The sequence below is a fragment of the Wasmannia auropunctata genome, unplaced genomic scaffold (assembly GCF_000956235.1).
Source record: "Wasmannia auropunctata unplaced genomic scaffold, wasmannia.A_1.0 LD336069.1, whole genome shotgun sequence".
Taxonomy (NCBI): Eukaryota; Metazoa; Arthropoda; class Insecta; order Hymenoptera; family Formicidae; genus Wasmannia; species Wasmannia auropunctata.
The window spans coordinates 1606381-1630495 of NW_012026821.1; the positions used below are offsets into that span (position 1 = coordinate 1606381).

The window sequence follows — 24115 nt, forward strand, 5'->3', positions numbered from 1 at the left end:
CTCTCTCTCTCTCTCTCTCTCTCTCTCTCTCTCTCTCTCTCTCTCTCCCGCTGTGTGTACCACGCATAACGGACCGTTCCCAGGACTCTCCGTGCGGACAGGACTTTTTAATTTGTGCCAAGCCCGCAGTTTTTTGTCGTTATCAACCTTCCTTCGCATGCGTCATCACGCATTGTTTTTTACACCACACAGATTTTTTCCGATCTTTTTTTTTTGTTGTTGTTCAGAACGCGCTTGCCTTTCGTTGTTCAATTGCAAGTGCATATTGGATGCAAAATAATAAATTCGCATTTGCAAGGCAAAACGTGGGGACATAAGAAAGATAAAATATGTTATAAGATTTAAAAATACATGTATATGGTTGAAGACTTGAAGCATATATTACGCAATCTGTTACAATACGAGAAGACAATAAAATATGAATTACAAACATTTTTCTAGATTGCTAAATATTGCTAGATTGCTAGATGATTGCTAGACTATTAACTATCTCAAACAAATCAAATATAAAATATATGTTCTAATTTTAATTGCAAAATACTATTTGAATGTAATGTCTGTTGTTGTAATATGATCTTCGCAAATGTAGAGTTTACTATCTGATTTCCCTTAATTTCCATAATCATGTAATATGTATAATAGTATAATACATATGTTATGTACACACACAGGGTAAGGCATCTAAAACAAAACACAGCAATATGTCGAAAGCTAAACTCGGAACTTCAAATTGGTTCAGACAAAAGTTGTATGATTTGAAGCATATCATGCATAAAGTATCAACAATAAATCAATAATTTATGAGATATTTTATATTTTATGTCAGATGTGATATAAAATATATAATATATGTGATATAATAAGATATAAAATATCTCGTAAAATGATTTTTATGAATTAATTTTTCGATAACCTTACCTTAATACTTTTATACGCGCAGTAATTTAAAAAATCATATTATGTTAAAAAATTATCATTCCATTCAAAAAAGTGGAGATGATCTCCATGTAACTTTGAAAAATCGATTTTTTTCATTGGAAATTGATTTTATTTCATTATCAGGTTTACCCCTTTCAAATCATACAACTTTTGTGTGAAATATTTTTGCGTACTGGGTTTAAATTTTGATATATTCCGGTGTTATGTCTTTTTAAATGTCCAACTCTGTGTGCGTATAATAATAATTATTTTTTAATTATAGTATAATATTTTAATTCGTCAATCTATGTATAATGCTATTTTTTTATTTTTGTTTTATCTTTCATTATCGAACATTGCTAATATTTATTTATATCTTAAGCTTTTCAAGACATTGTCTTTGAATTGATAGAAGTACTTCTCAGTTTCTTACCGTGAGAATATGAAAAAAGACTAGATACAAAAAAAGCCCTGCAGACTTATTTTTAAATAAGCCAAAAACTCAACGTTTTAAAATTAATCGCCCTTTTCCGAAGAAGCTCCGCGTTTCGAAATAAATCGTTCTCGCGAAAAAGAGAAGCCGCGAACGTAACGAAAAATCTTGGTCACACAATATCGCCATCATGTCCATCGGCGGACGTTATCCTTCCACGAAGACAGTTTTAACGGCGAGTCCAATCTATACGCCGGCCGACGCGTTTCACGAGTCGGACTTTATCGGACGGCCGTACGTGAGTAATGAAACAGAAAACCAGGCCACCGTGCCATCGCGGCAATGGGGCTAACAAATCGACCGAAAAAATATATATATAGCGATCCTAAATCCGATTGAGTTTAGCTTCCTTGTAATGAATTTCGCATGTGGCCCGGATTGAACAATTCGCGCAACAAATAATTGATAGCCGGTCGGTTGTTCACACATCATGATTTGCTTATCAGCGCCTGGCACTAATAGCGTACACGCCATTAAATTATCGACAGTAATTACGCGATACGCGGGCCGCGGCCGCATGCACCGTCCAGAGAGCCGACGAAAAAAGAAGACCGAAATTTGTTTTGCTGCCGTGTAATTTACCGAAGATTATTTGGCATCATTTCACCGAACAAAGGGGGAAATTCTGATGGAAAAATTTCAACATCATCGCGAAATACAATAATTAATAATGGCTATAAGTTTTCTTATTATTGTGCGGTCAAAATTATCTGTGGGAAGAAAGCAAGTATAAAAATTGCCGACAAAGAAGTTTACATTACATTTTTAATTAATAATTATTGTGTTAAATTAAAATTTAAATTTGTAAATTAGCACGCGTAATAATTTACAATTTTACTTATATGAGATATTTTTAATCTCTACTGACTCTCGAAAGTGTAATAAGAAATATTTTTAACCGATGATTCCGAGGAGAATAAAAATTCCAGGAGATGACAAAAGAATATTATGGCGTGTTGGGCTTAATGTGATCGTTTATTATCTGTTTCGCGATATTGCATTTCTGTCAGCCGTTCATTATTCCCGGTTTCCATCGCGTAGCAGTATAAATGCACTCCATTTACATGTTGGTTTATGAAACGCTGTATCACTGTTAGTTACCTTACTTAAATTGCCGATGTCGTAAAAGTTGCGCCCGCGATAAGGAAAACCCATTTAAGTTGTGGTCGGCGCGATTAAATCACTTTCGTCTAAATTTCCTTCTGGCAAGACCCTCTCTCAATTTTCAAAGTTGCCAAGAAATTAAAGTACCCCTCGCAAGTATATATGACGTGAGAACTACGTGATTTTCCCTTCCTCACGCGGTGCTAAAGGTGTTATTTCGCAACATTTTTTTGTGCAGCAATTAGACAATAATATTTACATTTTAATTAATTTTAATCGACGAGATTGTGGAGCACCGCAAGCTAAGCGAGAAGCGCTGCAATATGATTACAATAAATAATTGCTAAAGATAACTACGTTTAAATTGATCTAATCAAGGTATTTGTAATTAAAATATCAATCAAAAGATTTGAAATTCTTGATGTAACAGTTATAATTAAATTGTCTAATTTGGATCTCAATAATAAAAATTGTTCCACGCGCAATTTTCTGTGAAATTAAATGATATTACCGATCTAAACGGTGTAATGCCTGTATAATCTAAAGTTAATAACATTTAGCAGTATCCACTTAGAAGAGATCTGCAGAAAATTCCGATGAAAATAAATCACATATTCTCTTCGCGAAACCAAATACGTCGTCTAGTATCCATTTTACAATAGTGCATTTTGGTTGCGCGCCGTTCGTTATTCATGCAACAGTAATGCACTTCAATTACACGATCGTTTATGAAATTTCGCGTCGTTATTGCCAGTTTGGAATGGTTGAAAGTTATCATCAACGAGAAAAATTTCACGCTGACGACATTACTAGACAGGATGGGATGGGTGGGGAAGAGGAATATTTTTAAATAGTGTAACGTAGATTGAAACAATTTGAATATCGTGTACTACAAATGTCAGGTGGCACTACAATAAAATATTCTGAACATTTTTTTTATTTAACAGGAATTGATATTTTTTACGGTAAATTAAAAAATTTTAATTAAATATCAAATTCAATATTTATATCTATATAAATGAAACGAGGCATACTGGAATCTTCATATTTGCAAACAACTATAAACCAATGTGATGGTCTATGAAAAAAAAATCAAAGAGGGCTTCGACATCCTTTTTTCGTGAGCGACCGAAATATATATTTTTACGTATCGCCGAATATCGTTTACGATCAATTTCGAAATCATGTGAAGCGAGTAACACTTTTATGCACAATTTCCAGGTTTATGATATTAGACACGAATATGTTAGTAAGACCCGAGGCAAGAATATGAAATTGCAGCCTCTTCTTTATTTCTCTCTCCTCCCCCTCCGATCTCGCTTTCTCTCTGTCCTCTATGTAATTTTTTTCACATAATTTCGTAAAATTGCGCTTTTCCGATGTATCAACCAAGGTACAGGCTTGCATATGATGCTATGAAACCGAATCGACGCTATGAAATTGTATTACCGAAATATTTGAAAATAGGTAAAACAGGAGGAAAAGCGTCGTTAAAATGATAAGAAGTAATAAACTTAATTTGTTGTTTTTTTTTACGCATTCTCTTTACCTTCGATCGTAAAACAGGTTTCTCGCTCGTCTCGCTTTACTATCGTTATTAATCGGTTGATTCCTTCCAACTTCCTTAGGCTATTCAAATTTCGTTATCGGCGCACCGGTGCGTAAACGCTAACTCGGCACTACATGCGTTCGTGCATGCCGACGTACAACACGCCCGTTCGCGTAATAAAGAGGGTAACGTATCGTGTGTAGGAGCATATGGAATTCTCCAGCGAAATATATAGCGTGCGCGTTATGTACCGCAGCGTGATGCATGCAGATTGGATTGAAGTCATGAGAGAAAAGCGCGCGGAACGACGCGATTTTAGGATCCAACGTCGCGAAATAGTCTCGCGGCTCTCGCGCAAAAATCTCCCGAGAACAGTTTCTTATTTCCATCTGAAAACCCCGCAAAAGAAAAAATTTGGTCAATTTTTCAGAATTCTGCAGTATATTAATATAGGGATTCTGAAAAATATGGATCGAAGCTTTTCTTTGAAAAATTCGTCACGCGATACGTCGGCGCGTGTCGCTTTCGTGAGTGTAACGCTTCAATCTCGGGGCACCCCCTCGGGAGAAGGGGGGAAAAAACGCGAGAATGTGCAGCGCGTCGCGCGGAAGCCTCGTTTTGACGTTGACCGACGAGGTAGTCGAGCGAAAAGTCGCGCGTACGAGCATCGAGAGCTCGAAACCGCACGGTTGAATCCGCGGTTAAAAGCTCGCCCGCTTTTTCCACGCGACCCGGGGAGAGGCGGATCCGCGGATGCACTCTCTCGGCGTGGCCGGGGTTCTCCGATCTCGCAGAATTATTTCTTGCACGGAAATTATTCAGCCGCCTCCGTGCCCGTCGCCGTCGGTTGTTTATCCGCGCCACGCGTGAGTGCACGCCTGTACGCGTGACTCTGTTATTAGTATGCACACGTGCGCTAGCCCAAATAATTAAGCTCTCGGTGGTACGGGATTAATGTGTGTTGCGTGTATGTGTGAGGAATATTTATTTGCATCGACTAATACAAGCACTATAGTGTTTTTATGTCTTCATTCTTCTTTAAAAGTTTCTAAAAGGTAACATTTTTGCTGCTGACTTTACTGGCTTTGCTGACTTTGCTATTATCGCCCCTCTTCGCTGACAGAGTAACGTATTGTCCAAAGTAGCGTGTCTCGCTGATGCATGTTAGACTTATTATTATTTTATGAGCGAGAATGCAGAATTTAGATTGCACGTCGGAGAGCTTCGGGGGACACAGCAGCGTGAAGGTATTTGAATTCGCCAGTATATCTGAAAGCTGTACGACTGTACTTTCGGTACAGGGAGGGACACTGCATTTTGTTTGCTCGCCGAAATATCTGCCGTTGAACTTTTTTAACGAAATCTCCACGTTATACACACAAAAGTCCGCGGAAGCTCCGCCGCGTTGTCGCCGAGTATAAATTTTAACCGTGGCGGAGGAAGCAGCGCTCCCGCCGCGATATCCCGACAAGACTGCAGTGTCTCTCAAACAAAGTCTGTACCTTCCATTATGTACCCACGTACGTACTTCATATTTGTATCTATTCCACGGTATAGCGTCGATCGACAAATTCCAAATTCATTTCGCCGTCGTCGCGCGTTCCATAAATTGACAATGACAATTTCTGTCGAAACGAAGCGTGTCCCTAGAAACACTGGCGGAAATACGCGAAAGGTGCAGATGAGTGTGCGAGACATCCGTTCATTCTGAAGCTACGTAGCGCGCAGAGAAAAGTGTTCTGTCAGCGCGATTTTCAATAGCTTAACACACTTTTATTCCCAGGATCTCTAGATACATTCGCACTGACGTTTACAACATTTTATTATTTTCGTTTCTTATTTTCGAAGTTTTGTCGATGTCAACGAAATCGATCGGAAAGTACATTTGCACAGGCTTAATTAATATCATTAAAATCACACATTTGCATGTGTCTCCGAACGACATCGCTGCATTGTCGATTTTCTCGTGGAAGTACAAACATATTTAGTAAATCAAAAGAGTTACGAGCATACTTTCTGTATGTAGGTATAAAAGCATCGATTTAAAACAACATTCCAGCGCGGAGAGTTAACAAACAAGCGCTTTCATAAATATATTAATGCTGCTGTGTGGGTATGTATGTGTGTGCGCGACATCATCTAGCTGAAATTTCTCTGAACAGCTCGTGAAAGCATGCATTTCTTTTTTTGGCGGTAAGACGCATGTCGCGATGGGGCGCGCCTTCAGAAAATATAAAGTCGCCGACTTGTTCGCTTTGTTTTTTCGGGTCAGACAACGCGGATCTTGAATACAAACGAGCTCGGCACCCTGTCTGTCGCATCCGAGAGGCATGTTCTATCCCGCCGCATTCGTACAATGACGGGCAAATATGGGCAAACTTTCTTCAAATTCGAACGCTATGGAGCTATACACAGACGTTTCCTGAATACACGGCTGGTACAACACGGGTACATCTGCATCTCTACATGCAGAAACTCAGGTCGGAGGTTCGGGAATTTAAATTTCAGATTTAAAATTCGTAATTTGTGTAAGATTCTTCGGGGAGATTTTTCCCTCTCAAGCTTAAAAGTTCCCCCTTTTGAATCGCAAGTAAATTGAAATTTCCAAGGATTAGAAAGCGTATACCTTCTTGCGTCGATTCCCCGGAAACGGCTGCGCCAATAAGATTTTTATAGCCGCCAAGCCGAGAAGAGCTTTACTCGCGCACGCGCGACGCGTAAAAGTGTACTCGATCGTTCTTATCTTTTCTTCGTTTTCTGTCGTTCTATTAAAACATAGCACAAGTGCACACATTCCGCAAGCAGGCGTGTGCATATGAAATACGCGATCGCGGCGCATCTGCGAGCTCACGTTGTCGCGACGTCAGGCCGGGATGTCACAAGTGTGGTCTCAGGAATATTCCCCTCGTTCTCGACGGTCTCGCCGTTGTCACGGAATCTTGAACAGTCTCCGCCGAGAGATGCTGAGAAAGCTTCGGGGTTTCGGTCGGCGCGGCGGACCGAGAAGGGTTGCAGTACGGCACCCATGGAAAGTCACGCCAAAATTTCTTATGAGCCTCGTGCCACGGATATAATATCCGACCACCGAGAAGTTGTCTCTCGGTGGATGCAATCTTGAAATGCAGCGTTCCACCACGGGGAAGAACGACGAAAGCGGCTTATGTATATTATGCGCTTACGACCGTTTTATTAATGCCACCCCGTGTGTGCTCTCAGAGGGACAGATTCCCGGGGATGCGCGCATATTCTGATTCTCATGATCTTTCTCTCGTATCTGTTCTCATATCCTTCTGACGATTTTGGCTGCTGCAGCCGCGTCCTTTCCCTTTGAAGCTGAACAATTTTTCTAATGTAACTTCACATGGAGCTGTATACGTTTGAAGAGCTTTCTAACTTCATTATATAAGCCAAGAAACTAATAAGGTGATATGTGCTACAATATAATATACAAGCTCCATTTCTTCTTAAGAAATTTATTTATACATATTTAATGTTGAGAAATTTCAGATGATGGATTCAGATTGACAGATTAAGATCTCACAGATATAAATACGTAAGAAATTCTATACTTTCAGATTGTTAGGTTGAATATTTTCTTAAATTATTAATAAGCATGTATAATTCTATTCAATCTATTCTAAAAAAAGGCATATTAAAATCAATACTCGAATTATCGACTAATCTCGAAGTTTATTGTTGGCTCTTCTCCGCGACGTCGACTGGTTCTCTCACTGCGCTTACTTTGTGAGCGGCTGTCATCATATACGTATATTCACAATCAGTATATTTCGACAGTTGTGCATATGGAAGGATTAATAGTGTAATACAATATAATCGTATTGCATTGTAAATGATTGTTACAGTAAAGAAAAAGTTAAACAGCGAAGTGCGCGTATATGATGTCTAATTGAATTAAATACGTGCAGAGTTACCAATGATTTTTAGTATATTTTTGAGAAGATCAATTTCTCAAGAGTCGATTGTCAGTACTAAGCGTTCTTTCTATCTCAAGTATACCGCAGTTGCACATATATTATTGGATTACGTTTTAAAATTCCGTAATCGTACGATCATTTTTCTCCACGTAAATTTCACGTTGTACATACGTTAATGTATACATGCATCATGATACTGGATGGCCTCGAGGGGCTTTGCCCCAAGGTATAATAAAACGCTCTTTTACACACACATACACGTAGAAACACATATTTTCTCTTTCTCTCTCTCTCTCTCTCTCTCTCTCTCTCTCTCTTTCTCTCGCACACGACTTGCATGAGCGTGTTAAAACGATGGTGAAACAAAAAGCAATGCCCGCTCATCTGTAGGACTTCCGGGTCGATAGTGATCGATCGAGAAAGAATCGTAGGGGCTTTGCGCTGCCGCTCCTCAACGCGGGCAGAGCTCGGGGTAAAAAGGGGACGTTTCTTACCCTGTCGCAGAGCAGCAAGTTAACCGCTGTCTGGGAAACGTTGAAAAACTTTCTTACGTCTAAGAGGAATCCGGGACGAAAGTGCAGGTCTTGCGACGGGTCGCGAGCTCGTTTCTGTACTATCAAATCGAGTCGTCGAATCGAATGTTCGTCGCGAATTGACTCTCGTCAGATTCTTCCACTCGGCTTCCAACGGGCGCGAGAGAAAAAGCGGGTTATACGCCGCTTACAGAATGGCGGGCGTCACGATCATGTGATTCACGTTCGCATAACGGCGACTAGAGAAAATCACGACCACAAATTTTTATCAAAATTATCGAAAGTTTACAGCTTGATTTGTGCGATTAAAGACATAATTAAATTACACAATTAAAAATTACGTAGCGTTTTAACACTTAACTGCTCGTTACGTACAGAAAGGATTCTCCCTTCCTCTTTCGATCTCGTCCTCTCGTTCTCTCTCTCTCTCTCTCTCTCTCTCTCTCTCTCTCTCTCTCGTGGAGAAATCAATGTGAAATACCATCTTCCAACTCATCCCACTTTCGTCTGCGAGAGGAGACTCCCATCAATTCTTCGTGAAATCTAACGGGGCGGAAAACAATAGGATTGCCCAGTTTTGCTGAAATTTTGATGTCGCGCATAAAGCAGATAAAACGTCGCTTGATTTTTCTTCTTTCGTTTAAGAGGAGGAAAAGGCGATCTGTAAGCTGAATTCTTGACGCGAGAAATACGGACGTGTCCCGCGCGTTTCTACTTAAACATCGAAAACTGTTGCGAAACGCGAAGAGATTTAACCATATTAAATATATTTTACGGCTCTATCTCATCACGGAAAGAACGATTTTACTGGAAGGATTAAAAATTTTGTTGGATAACAGAACTAAAAATAATTCATTCTGGACACATCAAAATAATTTTGTTGGTAAGTAATTGCTCAAACTGATTGCTAGAATATCAAAATGTTTTACAGTAATGCTTATCATTTGTGAATTTTCAACAAAATTATTTTTGGGTCTGACAAAATTATTTTCTGACTCAAATTTCTTGATCTTCCAGCCAAATTGTTCTTTCTATGTACAACTTTACATTTCTAGTTATACGGATACTTTTTAGTGAGACGTAAATTAGAATCGACGATAACCAGATTGCCAATCAAGAGGCAAGAAGAAGAAGAAGAAGAAGAAGAAGAAGAAGAGGGCGCAGTACGCTTTCTAGTTTTCGTACAGCTAGAAAATTTGATCAAAAGTTATCGTCTCGCAGTAAAAGTTAATCAAACGTTAGAGTTTCTCGCTTTTTTTTTCTTACGTCGCATTGCATTTCACGTCAGCCTCACTCCTCCCTTACGTACGTAACGCGTTAGCCACCGTGAATTACTTGCTCTCCCCTGCGTGTACGTACGCGGAAAGCGCGCGCTATCGGGACGACTAATCAGAAGTTTCACGGAACATTTACTATCGTTTTTATTCGCAGCATCTCTCTTCCTGGCCTCGATTCACTCGGCAGCTACCGATCGATCATTCAACCCGATACATATTATGTAAGAGCCCATCAAGCGCTGATCAGTGACAGTAGACGCGCCCAGAGAGCATTTCTGCGAGTAGGTATCAAATGGCGCGGGGGAATAAAAGCGTTGTCGCTCGACAGAACGCCTCGCCGTTGCCTGTTGAATATAATATTAGAACTTTGGCACGCAATCTTGAATGTAATATCTCGCGAAAATAACGTCATATCTCGTCATTGTAAAATGCAAAGTAATTTTCAGTATTATTTTTTTACATTGCGAATTTGTGTAATGATATTGCTTACCGTAATGTAAATGATCGAGCAATCCTATCATGCAATTATTAATTATCCAATAATCGCGCGCCTGCGCTGGCATATTTGATTATTGAATAATCAAATAACATGCTGTGCAATACTATTAAATGCTAGATTAAGTTTGTTTTAATTGTTACGGACGTAACGTATAGATTGTTACGGTTTATCATAGATATTGAATTGAATATTAAATTGGATGTTGCAATAATAGCATCAGTGAGAGATATCGGTCGGGTATTAAAAGTATGCATTTATTCTCTCGATAAAAAAAAAATATGCGAATAACAATTTTGGCAAAACTCCCGGAATCACGTTGCTCGTACGCCCGATCGGAAAATACAGAAAAGATACTTTTAGATGGCCGAGAAGGGAAAAAATCTCTCTCGCCAATGAAGACATCTCTGCGAAAGCGCTGGATCCCTCTTCTGATCTCTGACGGTCATAAATCTCGGGGAAAAAGCCACTTCCTGGATTCTCCTCGGCTTTAAAAGCGAATTTAAAATAGATTTCGCAGTAATCGCCCGGGTATCCCGCTTTGTTCGGAGCAGATAGTTACGACGAACAGATCGCGCGCGCAATCCGGCAGTCCCTCGAAATCTACCTATTGAACGACCTCGATTCGAGAGTGTACGCGTAATTCCCCTCCCACGTAATACGCGCGGTAATTATAGGTCTTTGTCGGCCAGAAAATATCCACGACGTTCCGCGCACAAAGGATTATTCCGACTTAACAATAATTACCGAAACTGCGAATACAAAAGGATTACAACGAGGATCAACCAACCAGTCGCCGTGTCGCTTGTATGGCTTATAAATTGGCCATCGATACTGAGTACAACGATATTGAGACGACGATCGTGTTATAATAAGTGTAATTGAAGATATATTTTATATGAAACACCCCCGCGCCGCGCGTATTTTCTGACAGTCAATTCATCTCGCGGGCGCGCGCGAGTACGGGCTTTTATTCAAACGCGGCGAACACGCGTCGAGACGGGATCCAAAGTCGCGTACCGCGGGGAGAAAGGGTATCCCCCTAATAAATCTCCTCGCAATCCCGATCGATCGTAAATCGCCGGGCTACAAAGAAAAGCGGGCATTTCCGCCCGGTGGCACGGAAACATTGGATTCTTTTCCACGGTTCGCTCGGGAAAGAGAGCGAACCCCGCCGCGGACGCGGCCGCGACGATGCAGCGGAGCGTTACATTCCCGAGGGTGGCCCCGTTGTACCCGCTCGGGCAAAGGGACCGTGTCGTCGCGCGGTCGGCCTGTACAACGAGGATGAAACGGAACGACGCCGTCCTCGCGCGCGCGGCCGCTTTATGCTCGCCGTGTGCTTTTTAAGCGGAATTTATGTTAATCCGTTGGCTCGCTCGCGCTCGGGTAAATATATCGCGAATCTATATGTAGTACGAGGTAGAATATTTTTGGCGAATCTCTAACCGGGTAAACTGACAGAATTAATCGCGGAACCGGTGTACGAAACGCGCCGCGACATGCGGAGTGGATTCGAGTTCCAAGTCTTTTTTCGAGGCTGAAAGACACAACAACATTTCCTAACTGCGTACATAAAAACTTTGAAAAAAAATAATAATCGCGCCAAAACATATTTTACCTAATAATTTTATAATAATTACATTTCCCAAATTATTAATTATGGATAAAAGTGGGTAAGAGAGAGAGAGAAAGAATTTTGGTTCTTTAAAAAAAAGTACTAGAATAACAATATTATCTGAATATAATAACGTATATATACAAAAGATATATATACAACATAATATTTCACATATTCGTGAGGCATCATCCTGTATTTGCCAATACATTACAAAAGCTCGATATTTTTTTATCACGGAAAATTTTACAAAATGTGACAATAGCTCTCAAAATATTCTAAAATATTTCTGGCTTTGTTCGTGTTTTTTTTTTAGAGCAAAACTGAAAGAATGAAAGAAATAATTCATTTAATACTCACTGTCCAGCGCTGTCAATCGCGCTTTTTATCCGATTTGAATATGAAGCGGATTAAACTGAGTAACGTTAAAACCGTTACCAATGTAACTCATGTAGTAAGTTAAATATAGCCGGTTTAGCCACTTAAGTTGCAAAATGCATTTAATCAGAGTTTGATTCGGGGTAAATGTATTCGATCGGAATTTGATTTGTGCGGGGGTGTGTGTACCACACTTGATGCAACCAAGGAACAAGTTACAGCGAATTCGGAGGACGAAATTGGGAACATCAAGTTGGTCGAATTCAGAAACTTTCGCTGTCTCAATATGGTGGTCGTAATACCGTAAATCCAGTAAATCCTGCAATGTAATACTTCACGTTAAACTAATATGCAGAGTAATCCTATATATTAGTCCTAATATATAGGATAATCCCGCATTAGTACCGATAAACGCCATGTGGAAATTTATCGACACGCTGAATGTCATTTAGAGCTAATTGTACTAAATTTTGTTCTAAAAGTTGTACTTGGCAAAAATTACATTGGGACGTTTATTTTTTTTTTACATATTATAACCATGGAAAATATAATTTTACTTTCTGAATAAAAATCTGATTTCATGTTTGAATTTTAAATTAAAATTAAAATAAGATTTTTTGAAATGCGATAGTCACGATAGAATTACATTTTGAAGCTGATTATTTTTAGTGAAATATGATGATATAAATCGTATGACATTCTAAGTTTTTGCAATGTAATTTGTACGAGATTTTATAACTGATGTAAAAACGACATAATTAGATATGGGAATTATATTTACGTTTATATATATATATTATACATTGATAAGAATTAATAATCTTTGTCCCTTTCTGTGCCGCTGAAAAGTTTTACGCGTTTGCTTCAGTTCCCTCACTCTCTGTTAACACAATTTAAATCTTTACTCGAGAACTAAGTTTGAAATATTAAAATTCCGGCAATAAAAATCCACTTAAAGTTAAGGAAATGACTATAAGTTTCAATAGAATATTCACTTACTATTAAATGTGAATCTTGTAAGATTGTCGCTGCGTTACGTCTCTCCTGTACATACGCATACTTAATAACATGTTAAACTGTTAAAAATATCCGGAGAACTGCCGCGAAATAACGCGAGAGGCGAGGTATCTCCGGGCTCCTTTTCTGCATAGGAGAAAATTCTCTGGAATGCAGTTACGGATGCATGTGACACGGAAATGCAACTTTTGCGACAGCTTGCGCGTAACTCGACGGAGACACGACGACGTTTTCACGCTGTACCGTCACGAAATATGGATCTTAACGAGTCGTAAACGGGCAGTTTATCTTATAATACTATGAGATGTTTAAACACAGGATTTATCGCGACTTTTTGCGCCCTCGCCGTAACGTACAACTCCAGATAAATCCCTTGAGCATATATAATATAAGACGTAGTTTTTCGAAAAATTAAATGATAATTTTACTCTTTTATAAAATATAATTTTGCTCTTTTATAAAATCTCTTTTATCGCGAAAAATAATGCCGATCGCGTTGTCGTAGACTTCGACAGTGAAACACGATACGCAAATAGTGCCAATAATTTTCACGGCTGCCGTAATTATTTGTTATATTATTTGACTTCGGCAGACATTTTCATGCGATATAATACAGAGTACCATAACTTTATCCCTCTTTGACGGCTGCATTTGGATGGACGGTTTATTGCGACCGTGCCCTTTTGCGCGCGCACAATCATTTTCGATATCAGCAGATGCGCCTTTGACGAGGGAAAACGTTGTTAAATCCAAAACTGAAAAACGATATCGCATTGCCTTTTTTGAAGGACAGAGAGAGAGGGAGAGAGGGAACGAGCGAGCGAGCGAGAGAAAGAAAGAGAGAGAAAGGAAGGCAGAGATAGAAAAAGGGTAGGCCGGCTCTTTTTCGCCTGGTGGAAAGCTGCCAACGTGAGCACGCTTGCAATTATGAGTGCACCGGCACGTCGTTGGAACCAATTCAACGCCCGCAACAGCTTGCCCGTAATTTCGCCCGCGACGGCATGCCCGCGCGACGTCGCTTTGCATTCAGTTCGTGTTTATTTCTAACGGAATTAATGTTAATCGCTAATAGCGGCGGAAAATTGGAAAGTCCGCGAGTGTAAAGAGAACGACCCCCTTCGCCTCCCCTTTTCGAAAGTTTCGTGGTCGCTGGCGCGCGACATGCTGATTTTCCGCGGCCGCCCGGCCTCCGCCGAGGCGGAAAACGGATTGGAGCGTCGCCTTTCGAGAGTGCGTTGTAAAAAGCTGCTTCCAGGTCGACGGGCCGAAGAGTCGGAAAGTCGAAGTCGGGAGTTGCCGTGCGAACGAGCCGAGGGTGAGTGTAGAATGGCGAGAACGTGTATCGCGAAAGCTTTATTAATAATAAAAGCGACCGGAAGGAGTTTTGATGTTTAACTAACGAGAAACTGTCTGCCACGTTTCAACCGTATGCACCGTGTGACAGGTGGTCATTTATCATCTCGCGGAGGTATCTCCCTTTGGGATAAATGACACCTTCATTATATGGAAGCGCGTCTGACTTATTTTAAATACATACGTTCCGCACGGTAAAGCTCGCATTCGCGCACGAAGCCCATTCCTCTTTATTTACATAGAAACGGGGATTTCCGATGAATTATTGATACGCGAGACTGGAGGCTTTATATAAAATTTGTATGCGCGAAGTTATAATGGAGATCTGCGATGTGCATATCTTTACGCGAACTCGCGAGGAGACCGGGGGAGGGGAGGAGGCTCTAAGCGTGACTAAAGTTTAGAGAATACGCGACAATCCACTGTTATTTAACCGCGCGCACTCGTATTCAACCTCAAAGGGATTGCACCGAGACGCGACGAGGATTCGTTCTCCGGAAGTTCAGATACGGGATATGGGCCAAAAGAGAAAGTTTGCTTCTTTCCCCTGCCCGTCTCAACCCTCCACCCCGCCCTCCTCGCCGGAAGTGCAAATGCATGCGACGCTGCAACAAAGCGGGGTGGGCGTTTCGCGCTGCAACAGCTTGCCCATAAGCCGTCTCTACGCGTCGCTATTGCTATAATTTATATTCAGTACGCAGACTTTCGCATAACCGGCTTACGTTCCGCGCCTCCCGCCCTCTCTCCCCCCTTCCCTTCCTGTTTGTCGTTGCGACGAAAGGAGAACGATATGTGCGCGGAAGAAAGCTCCGCGCGGATGCGATAGACCACCCTCCTCTCTCCCGCACATCTCCCTCGCTCCGTTGGCCGCGAGGGGGCTGGGAGGTCCGGGGTCTTTTCAAGTTTACGAAGCGTTAGTCAAATTGGCCGCGCGGAAACGCGCACGTCAAGAGCCAAAGGCTTTCGCCCCCGCGCCGCCCCGGTATTCGGGCGAGAAGCGTGAGCGAGAGAGAGATTGGGAGCGAAGTTTCAGATCCTCCCAGCCGCATTAGAAAGGGGATTTCCATAAATAAAGGGAAGAGAGCCGGGCGGGAGCGGACGCTTTATGAAATTTCCGAAGGCCGCGAGAACAAGTCTCGCCCTCCCCCGAAATATATATATATTTGCCTCTCACAAAGCGGCGGCGGATAAACATTTTGACGGAGACCGGCGATTATGTCCCTAAGCGCGCTACCGTAAAACGGATACTTTCGCGAGAAAAGACGGCAATTTAAACGGAAACACGGTGATTAATCGCGGGGACGGAAATGACCGAAAATCGAGACTCGTTTCTCGCACGTCGCGTGCAAGGGGGAAAACACGGGGCCGGGGGACGGAGTGGGTCTCTGAAGAAGCGACGACGGATGAACGGCAGACGATTGCGCTCGTTCCTCCGTGCGCGCTGTGACACATATCACACGGTACGTGTTACGACGTTATTACTATATTTGCGCACTATTATCAGTTCGCACGTACACTAATCCGCGTTCTACTCGGGCGCGTCCGCACGTCCGCCAGCCGGAAAGACGGTACACAAGTCGGCGACTCGGGGACGTACAAACCTCTCCCCCCGCGCATGATGACATTTTGAACTCGAGATTAATTTTCGAAAAGAAGATTCTCCGCGAAGTCACATCACGAGGTATAATCAGTATAAGCGCGCGAAAAATTCTTACCTTGCAACGATTTTTCATTTCCGAAAACGAGAAGATATTAGTTACTTGGAAATTAATCTGTAAAATGCGAAACACTTAAAGAGCCGCACTTTTTTCCAAATTAAAATCCTCGTCCGGCGGACGAGAAAGATCGCGCTTTTCTTATATAATATCTCCTCAATTTCGCCGCTCATAACGCAAACACCTGCTACTATGCACAATAAATTCTAAGCCACCGCTAATTACTGATGCAAAAAGTCTAAGGAATAAATCCGGAAATAAATTTCGATGTCGTCGGTGAATACCCCTCTCTCAATGCGCGCCACACAAACGGCACAATGAGAAATGGCCGTGGTTTATTGTCTGCCGCGAAAACTTACACCGAAAGCCTTTTCAGCGGAAAGCGCGGAGGAAAGTTCCTTCCTTTTTCCCCGCCTCTCTTCCTTTTTTTTTTAACAAGCAAGATAACGCCTGCCGTGGCAGCGATTTCGCGTTCGCCGTTATACGATGCGGTTGCAAATGAAAGCGCCGCAGATGCAGTTTGCCGTTACACGTGACAGACGTACCATTTACAGGAACAGCTTATTTCGTGCTATTTTCCAGAGCGACTGGCCGCCGAAAATACAGGCGCAACTCCGCGGATAACAAATTGGTCTCACGGAAAGAGTCATTAGACACCGCTCCTTTTTTCTGAAAATAATGACAAACGAGCTCCTAAATGTAAAAACGGGCATTTGGAGTTTAACCGTTTCGCGACGCAAATTATACGTTTTGCGCAAATCCCCCCAAAATTGGTGAGCATTTTATTTGTATTGCAAGTTAAAATACATATTTGGAATTTAAAAATTTTTATTTACAATCGTAAACCGTTTTTTTTTTATCGCTTCGTCGTCATTGGGTTTTATTTTAATATCGACTATTTTTGCCACAGATTAAAAAAAACAAAAGTGTTATTTATTTGGCTATAAAACACGATGTCGAGACTATTTTAGGGTTTTTTCCGAGAAAATAATTTGTAGACCTCTCAGTTTCGTTCTCTTTCTTCCTCTTCACATCCGTCCGCTATAGATATTATTTTTCCGCTTTTGACATAGATATTATTTTTCCACTCCCATAGACAAGCTTGGGTTTTTTCCCCTCGGCTCATTGCACGGTTGTAGGACGCGGTTCATAAGAGCTCTATTGAACGACGATGAGGAGAGGAGACGACGTCGTGAGCTTATCGTACGATGGGAGTCTTGATAATAATGTAATGTAAGTCCAGTTCGTGCGGAGGATGTGGAAAAGGATAGCTCTTTCGGACGTTAACTCGACTGCATTGAAACGAAGGCATAAGGTAATTTACGAAATGCGTGGGCGGGAAAATTCCGTTAAGGTTCCATTTCTCGAATGCGTGCACGGTACATCTCCGCAATTACCGGTTGTCCCTCTTTTTCTCTCTGTTCCTCTCTCTCTCTCTCTCTCTCTCTCTCTCTTCCAATTCGTAGGGGAGGGAGTGAAATCAAAATAATTGAACTCGCAATAAATTCATATTTGTTTGAAAATTGGTAGCACGCAATAGCGCAATAAATTCTCGTTGAAATAATTGCTGTAGAGAAAAAAGGTAAAAAGTGTAATAAAAAAAATCGCTGTAATTTCATATAAATACTGTGTATTGAAGAGCTGTATATATTATTCTTCGCATATTTGTTGTATTCTTCACGTTTTAATACGATTTATTCCGAACTATTCTGAACTGGATTTAGATCGAATTTATTCATGTTTTATGTAATTTACGAAGCTTAATGCACTTTGTTGAAAAATTGTTGCCAGATTTATACAACCAGCGCTTCTAACGAATAAAAACATTATTCAACAATGTCAAAGCATTCCTAACAAATTCAATCTGGTATATAATGAAGAAATAATTAATTCAATATCACTTGGGTGTACAAATTTCCGAGAAAACTCGGCAATTAGCTCTGGCGTGGCATTGATGAGAAAATAAAGTTCTAATTCATTCAATTTAAATTTAAAAAAAGACTGTTAAAATTTCCGATGTTGTCAATTATTTGAAATTCCTAAAGTAATCCAAGCGATTTTTTAAATTTACGGTTTTAGATAAACTTAGTTATATAAATAAAGTACGAAGCGCTTAAGAATATTTAACTGAAATTACGATATATGTTCTTAGGTGAGAATTTAATGTGTTGGAATCGCAGGCTTTAAGATTATTGATCGCTGCTAATGTATCGAATACTTAGAAGGCACAGCACTAGCCCTACACACACATACCAACACACACACACACACACACACACACACACACACACACATTAACGTAACCTTGTTCCATTGAAATAACGGATCTTGAACATGACGATTTAATTCATAACGACCACTTAATGCACCTCGCTTGATGCTCTAAGCCAGCACGACTTTGATAACTTCCAACGCATCATGCGCCCAACAGCATCGATAATCTGTAAGTATCGAAATCCGTATATGTACGTCGGATATTAGTATTCCAGCAGAGACATTGGTATTTCAATCAACTAGCAACGTTAGGCTCCACCGAATTCGAATACTCGTAATAATTCAAATTCGAGCGCGCTTCAACTAGATAATCTTGTACACGAGTTGATGTACGTTGGCTCCTCGAACATTTGCAACTTCCAACATCTAACGATTTCTTTTTTTTATATTTTTTTTTTACGGTGTCGCGACGTATCTCGCCTCGTATCGCTGCAGGCATCGCCAGGGAGAGTTATGCGCGCTTTAAAAAGTGGTTCATTTATTACGTATATGGCTCCCACCTCGTGGGATTGGAATTACAAGTCTTGGACGCGGCCATTTAAATTATGACCGACACTTAATGCACTCCATATGTAACTATATAAGCCGGAGCGGCTCGGCAACTTCGTAGAGGCAGCGTGCCAGGAACTCGTAATTGTTTTGAATTAACGATACTTTAAGCTGCGCCCAAGTACGAACTATTATGCGGTTCGTCCATAACGATGGTACTGTCCGATTGTAACACTCGTACTGTGTACAGTCGCATTCTTTCTACGATAATAAAGTGACTGTTGAAAAAAAAAACCACTGTTTTTTCCATCCGTCGTTGATTTCGATCTCGTATTAGGATCTCGTTAGCGAATAACTCGCGTTATATTTCCGCCTGTTTGATCACGCAGCCTGGTCGCTTTTGTTACTTCAAAAACAGTTGCGCAACGCGAGACGACCTGAGAGAGTGGCATTTCATGTACTAGAAAAATGCAAATTCGCACACCCATCCATTATCTGGTGAAATAAATTTCGGTTTTCTTTTTTTTTCGTCAAAGGGGGGAAGGAAATGGTTGACCTGCTTTTTGAGGCCATGACACACAGCGCCGGTTAAATCTGGTTTAATCAATGAACGTGCCATGTTGCACGTACATGCATATATACAGTGCGCAAGCATATACATCGCGCATACAAAACGATATGATAACAAGATCAGCGATTTTCCGATTCTCTTTTTTTAGGATGTCTCTAAAATGCACATTTAATATGCGAAGAGTCGATTCAGTTCACTCGTTGAATTAAAAAAAAATCTTCGATTAAAAATTCAGATTAAACTTAAATAAAAAAAAACCACCATCCATTCACTCTCTTTCAGCTTTTTTCGCCTAAAATGTTTTTTATTTTCTATCGCTTGTATAATCGATGCTTACGACGAAAACGAACGTCGTTCTTTTAGTTTTAACACGTAAAGCCAGGGCAAATTGAGTAGGGCTGTACAAACGTTTGAATAACACAAAGCTTTCGAGCTTCAAGTTAAATATCACTGAGCTAACGAGCATTTTTCGACGACTCTTCTGTTCCTTTCCTTCGTATATATGTACTTTCGTTACTATACATATATTTTCGCTAATGTTACTTCAAAAAACATCGCTCCTATATCAATGTTATATTTATTCGTCGATATGCGCGGATCGACATGCCCGGATTTATTGCAAACTGCGGCTTCGCGTTTCAAGTTATCCGCGTGTTTTCTGACGATTGATTAAAAGGGGCGGTTGTTAGTTTTGCATCTTCGATTATACAATTTAAATTACCTACGTATCTCACCGCGCGCACGGACGGTCAACATATAATATTTATGAATATTTTAAAAACACTTATGACACGTTTATGGATGTATAAAACGCACGGTGTTAGGCTAGGACAAATTGACACGGCATACAACTCTATCAATATTACGTACATACGCATGTAGAGTTTATCTTTATTTAATGAGAGGGTGAAAATTAAACGAAATAATTAATTAATGTGAAAATCAATGTGTCGCGCGGCGTTACCGTTGGAAATCATTCCGTCGATTCGGAATTTCAGTTACGCGCGCCCGAGATATCGCGAGGAGGCAATGGCGCGCGCGCTGCGTTTGCGCCGACGGCGAACGATTTTTCTTGCTCGCGAGATATATATTCGGCGCGGGTAACGCCGAAAGTTATATTAAGGCAAATGCAGGCCCGCCGAGGGCCCGCCACCACGGAGAGAGTTGATGCTTATGACGCACCGTTGAATTATCGGCGGGCATCGGGTGTAATGCTCGTGACGGGGAACATATTAAAAGCCTGATATATTATCCCATTGTGCGCCGAGACATTTTATATCCGAGACGCCGTTTTACGTATCTGTATAACAACTGGACACGAATTGTTACAGATGTCGCGAGAGAGAAAAAAATTCCGAATTCCTCCGTAATTATCGTTCATTCTTTTTTTCAAGCGCGCGCGCGCTCTTTAAATCGCGAGACAGAAAAACGGCCGCGTTCTCCAAACGTACGTCCAAACGGCCGCACGTATCTCTGCGACGAAGAGAGTCGAGAGTAAGTTGAATTTATAACAGACGCATAGATAGAAGAGGAGAAATGTAATTATATAACTAATGTGCTGCAGAAGGTACTAAAAATTATAAAGAACAAGAAGGGAGACTTCTCGCGCTTCATCTTTTTCCGGCGTAATTTTAATAAAGAAGAATTATTTTGCCGGGCACGGCGCGTTTCGTTACGTACAAATTGAGACAACGTACTCTGTGGACGGAGTCACTTCACACCAGTAATGTATTATATATTTTCCCCGATAAAAATTATCTGCGGGGAAGGCGGAGACGCGTAAATACTTGTTTTCGCCCGCTCTAACATTTTCCACGGCCGCGTCTGCGGAGCGGCAGTGATAACGGTGGACAATAGCAAGCGCACATACCTTGTCGAGGTCTAAGTCGTCTTGAGCATTGAGTACCGGACAATTGAAGACATTCGTATCGGCATTATCGCCCCTAGTCAGACCGGCGAGTACCAACACCAACACGCACCACTTCATCGTTCACGTTAGATCCTCGCCGAACTAATTAAGAGGCCGAGCCTTTACAAAACTCAATTGCTGACGGGGCAATTAATACCGGACCGCTCCTCCTCCCGCACCGCGACCGCTGGGGGACGTCAGATCGCTCAGTCTTTCGCTACCTCGCGCGTACGTCTCTCCACTGTACACGCGCCGTATGTCTTTCCGACGAAAGCTCTCAGTTACATCTGTTCAATTCTATCGTTATCATTCGGACCCACGGTAATGCGTTTCAAAAGAGATGTCTGCCCTTCACTTTCACGTCTCTCGCCGCGAGCATCGCCCTCCTCTCTCTCTTTCTCTCTCTTTCTGTCTCTCTCGAATGATATTCGAGAACGATTCACGTATTGTTCTCCTCCCTTTTTACGAGTCACGTTACACTGAAGTTTCTTTCTATTGAAACGGTAAAACGCTTCTTTGGGGCAGCATAGCAATATTGCACACTCGCGATTAGCCACCAAGTTGACCAGGTCACGCGACTCCACTATCTCTATCCAGTTCTCTCACTTGCCTTATCACTATTACACTATCTCTGCCCGTCCCGTTCTCGATGCCGCAGCGATTTAACTTAATGTCCAGCGCGCCTGTATAGGCGTCCCGCTTTTGATCCCCGGTAAAATCGATAGCACTTCTTCAGCGCATCGCGCCCGATCTCCCGCGATCCTCCACTACTTCCACACGCACTTGTCTTCCTTCAGATTCAATTCCGCGCGGTCTGCAGCGAAAAACGGAGTAGCACACGCGTGGAAAGACACGGCACCAACAAACCGAAAACTTTACAAGCGTCGCTTCTTCCAGATGTTCATCCTAAATCAGCCAAATATTTCTCGACCCGAATTTTTTCTCTTTTTATTCGGAAAAAGACGTAAAGTATATTGTGCCACTTCACTCCAGGGATCCTTATCGAGCGATTATATCGAGCGACGGGTCGGCACGCAGCGATATAGCGTCCGAGATCCTAACGAACGATCGCGCGGAGCGATCCTTCTCCCGCCGCGAATGTCCCCGGCGCGGCAAAGGGGCGATTTTCGCCCGGAGGGTATCCACTCACCCCAGTAGTAAAATCCCCCAATAATCAGACCGGACGTTTCCGCCGATGGATCTTCGGAGATAATTCCTGAGATACGGACAGAAATACCGTAGCGATGTAATCGAGAGAAACTCCGAAGGCGAGCTCCGCAATTCCGCGCGGAATGAAGTTCAGTATCTCTCTCTCTCTCTCTCCCCCTGCGATCCGCGCCCGGTTGGATTGCTGCACCGTCGTTTTCAATTTCCGTTTCGCCCTCTCCCCCCCCCCCCCTATCTCTATCTCTCTCGTGACTGCGAAAGCGAAACGGGCTTTCTCGGACAGTCGCAGTATCACAAGCGTATCCACCGACGAGCGATAGATAGACGGATAAATCGGAGAAATGTATATATGGGTATAATCGTACCCGCTCGTACGTTCGCGCCCGCGTATGCGTATTGCGTACACGTAAACGCGATTCGCAACACACGTCGCCGACGACGGTAGCCGCGCGATCCTACGCGATCCAGGGGAGGGATGTGTACGCGACGAAGTCGGAGGGCACTCTGACGTTCCAGCTGCTCTGTGCTGCGCCGTGGTCCTCGTTCGGCACAGCACGGCACGCCACGTCCGTCCTTCCTCCGTCGCGACGCCAGAACGAACGAACGAACGAACGAACGAACGCGAGAGAGGGAGAGGGAGAGAATGAGCGAGGTGGGGAAAACGGGGGGATAACGACGATGGGCGGTAGAGCGACGGAGGAAGATCGCGAGGGAATCTGAAAACGGAGACAATATGGGATGGTCGACGAGACACTGCGTTACTCCCCCTTGTCCCCTGCTCGCTGTGGGACCGTGGTTGTCTCGCGGAGACCCGTATTGCGCGATAAAGATGTTGCAAATTACGAGATACAAACGGGAAGGGATAAACGCTGGTGGAATAGAAAACCGACCTTCTAAACTTTACTGATACGTCTAATTCGTGTCGCAAAGAGAATTTGAGTTTCTCTTTAAAAAAAAAAGTTAATCCTCGCTCTGATTTGATTTTAAAGCAATTTTTAAAAAAATATAATGATCACATTTTATAGATAACAATTATATTTGAAAAATAGGAGTTATCTCTTGTAAGGTATTTCACTTTAAAGACGAAAGATGCGAGCCTCTTTAAACCGAAGAGAATATTATTTTGCGATGTTTTTTCCCGCTGCTAAAGAGAAATAATTTTATCTCCAACGATGTTATATAACATACATAATCCATAGATACTGAGATAAGTGAAACGCTTTTCCTTTCGTATAAAAGCCTCTTTTCTTCACGGATTTATTTCTGAGGGAGTAGCAGATGATTCTCTCGCGATTCTCTCGCGTGCAAGGCCGGACTGC

The 24115-nt window shown here is 41.9% G+C and overlaps 1 protein-coding gene across 1 annotated transcript in view; it reads right to left on the reverse strand.

Moving 5' to 3' along the window:
• Positions 1 to 23296, reverse strand: part of LOC105450079 — a 68813-nt gene extending 45517 nt beyond the window's left edge. Inside the window, exon 1 of the mRNA XM_011689726.1 lies at positions 21591 to 23296. Within this exon, the coding sequence (XP_011688028.1) occupies positions 21591 to 21707 (117 nt within the window). The 5' untranslated portion in view covers positions 21708 to 23296. The remainder of the gene's footprint in view (positions 1 to 21590) is intronic.
• Between the last annotated feature and the right edge of the window lie 819 nt (positions 23297 to 24115).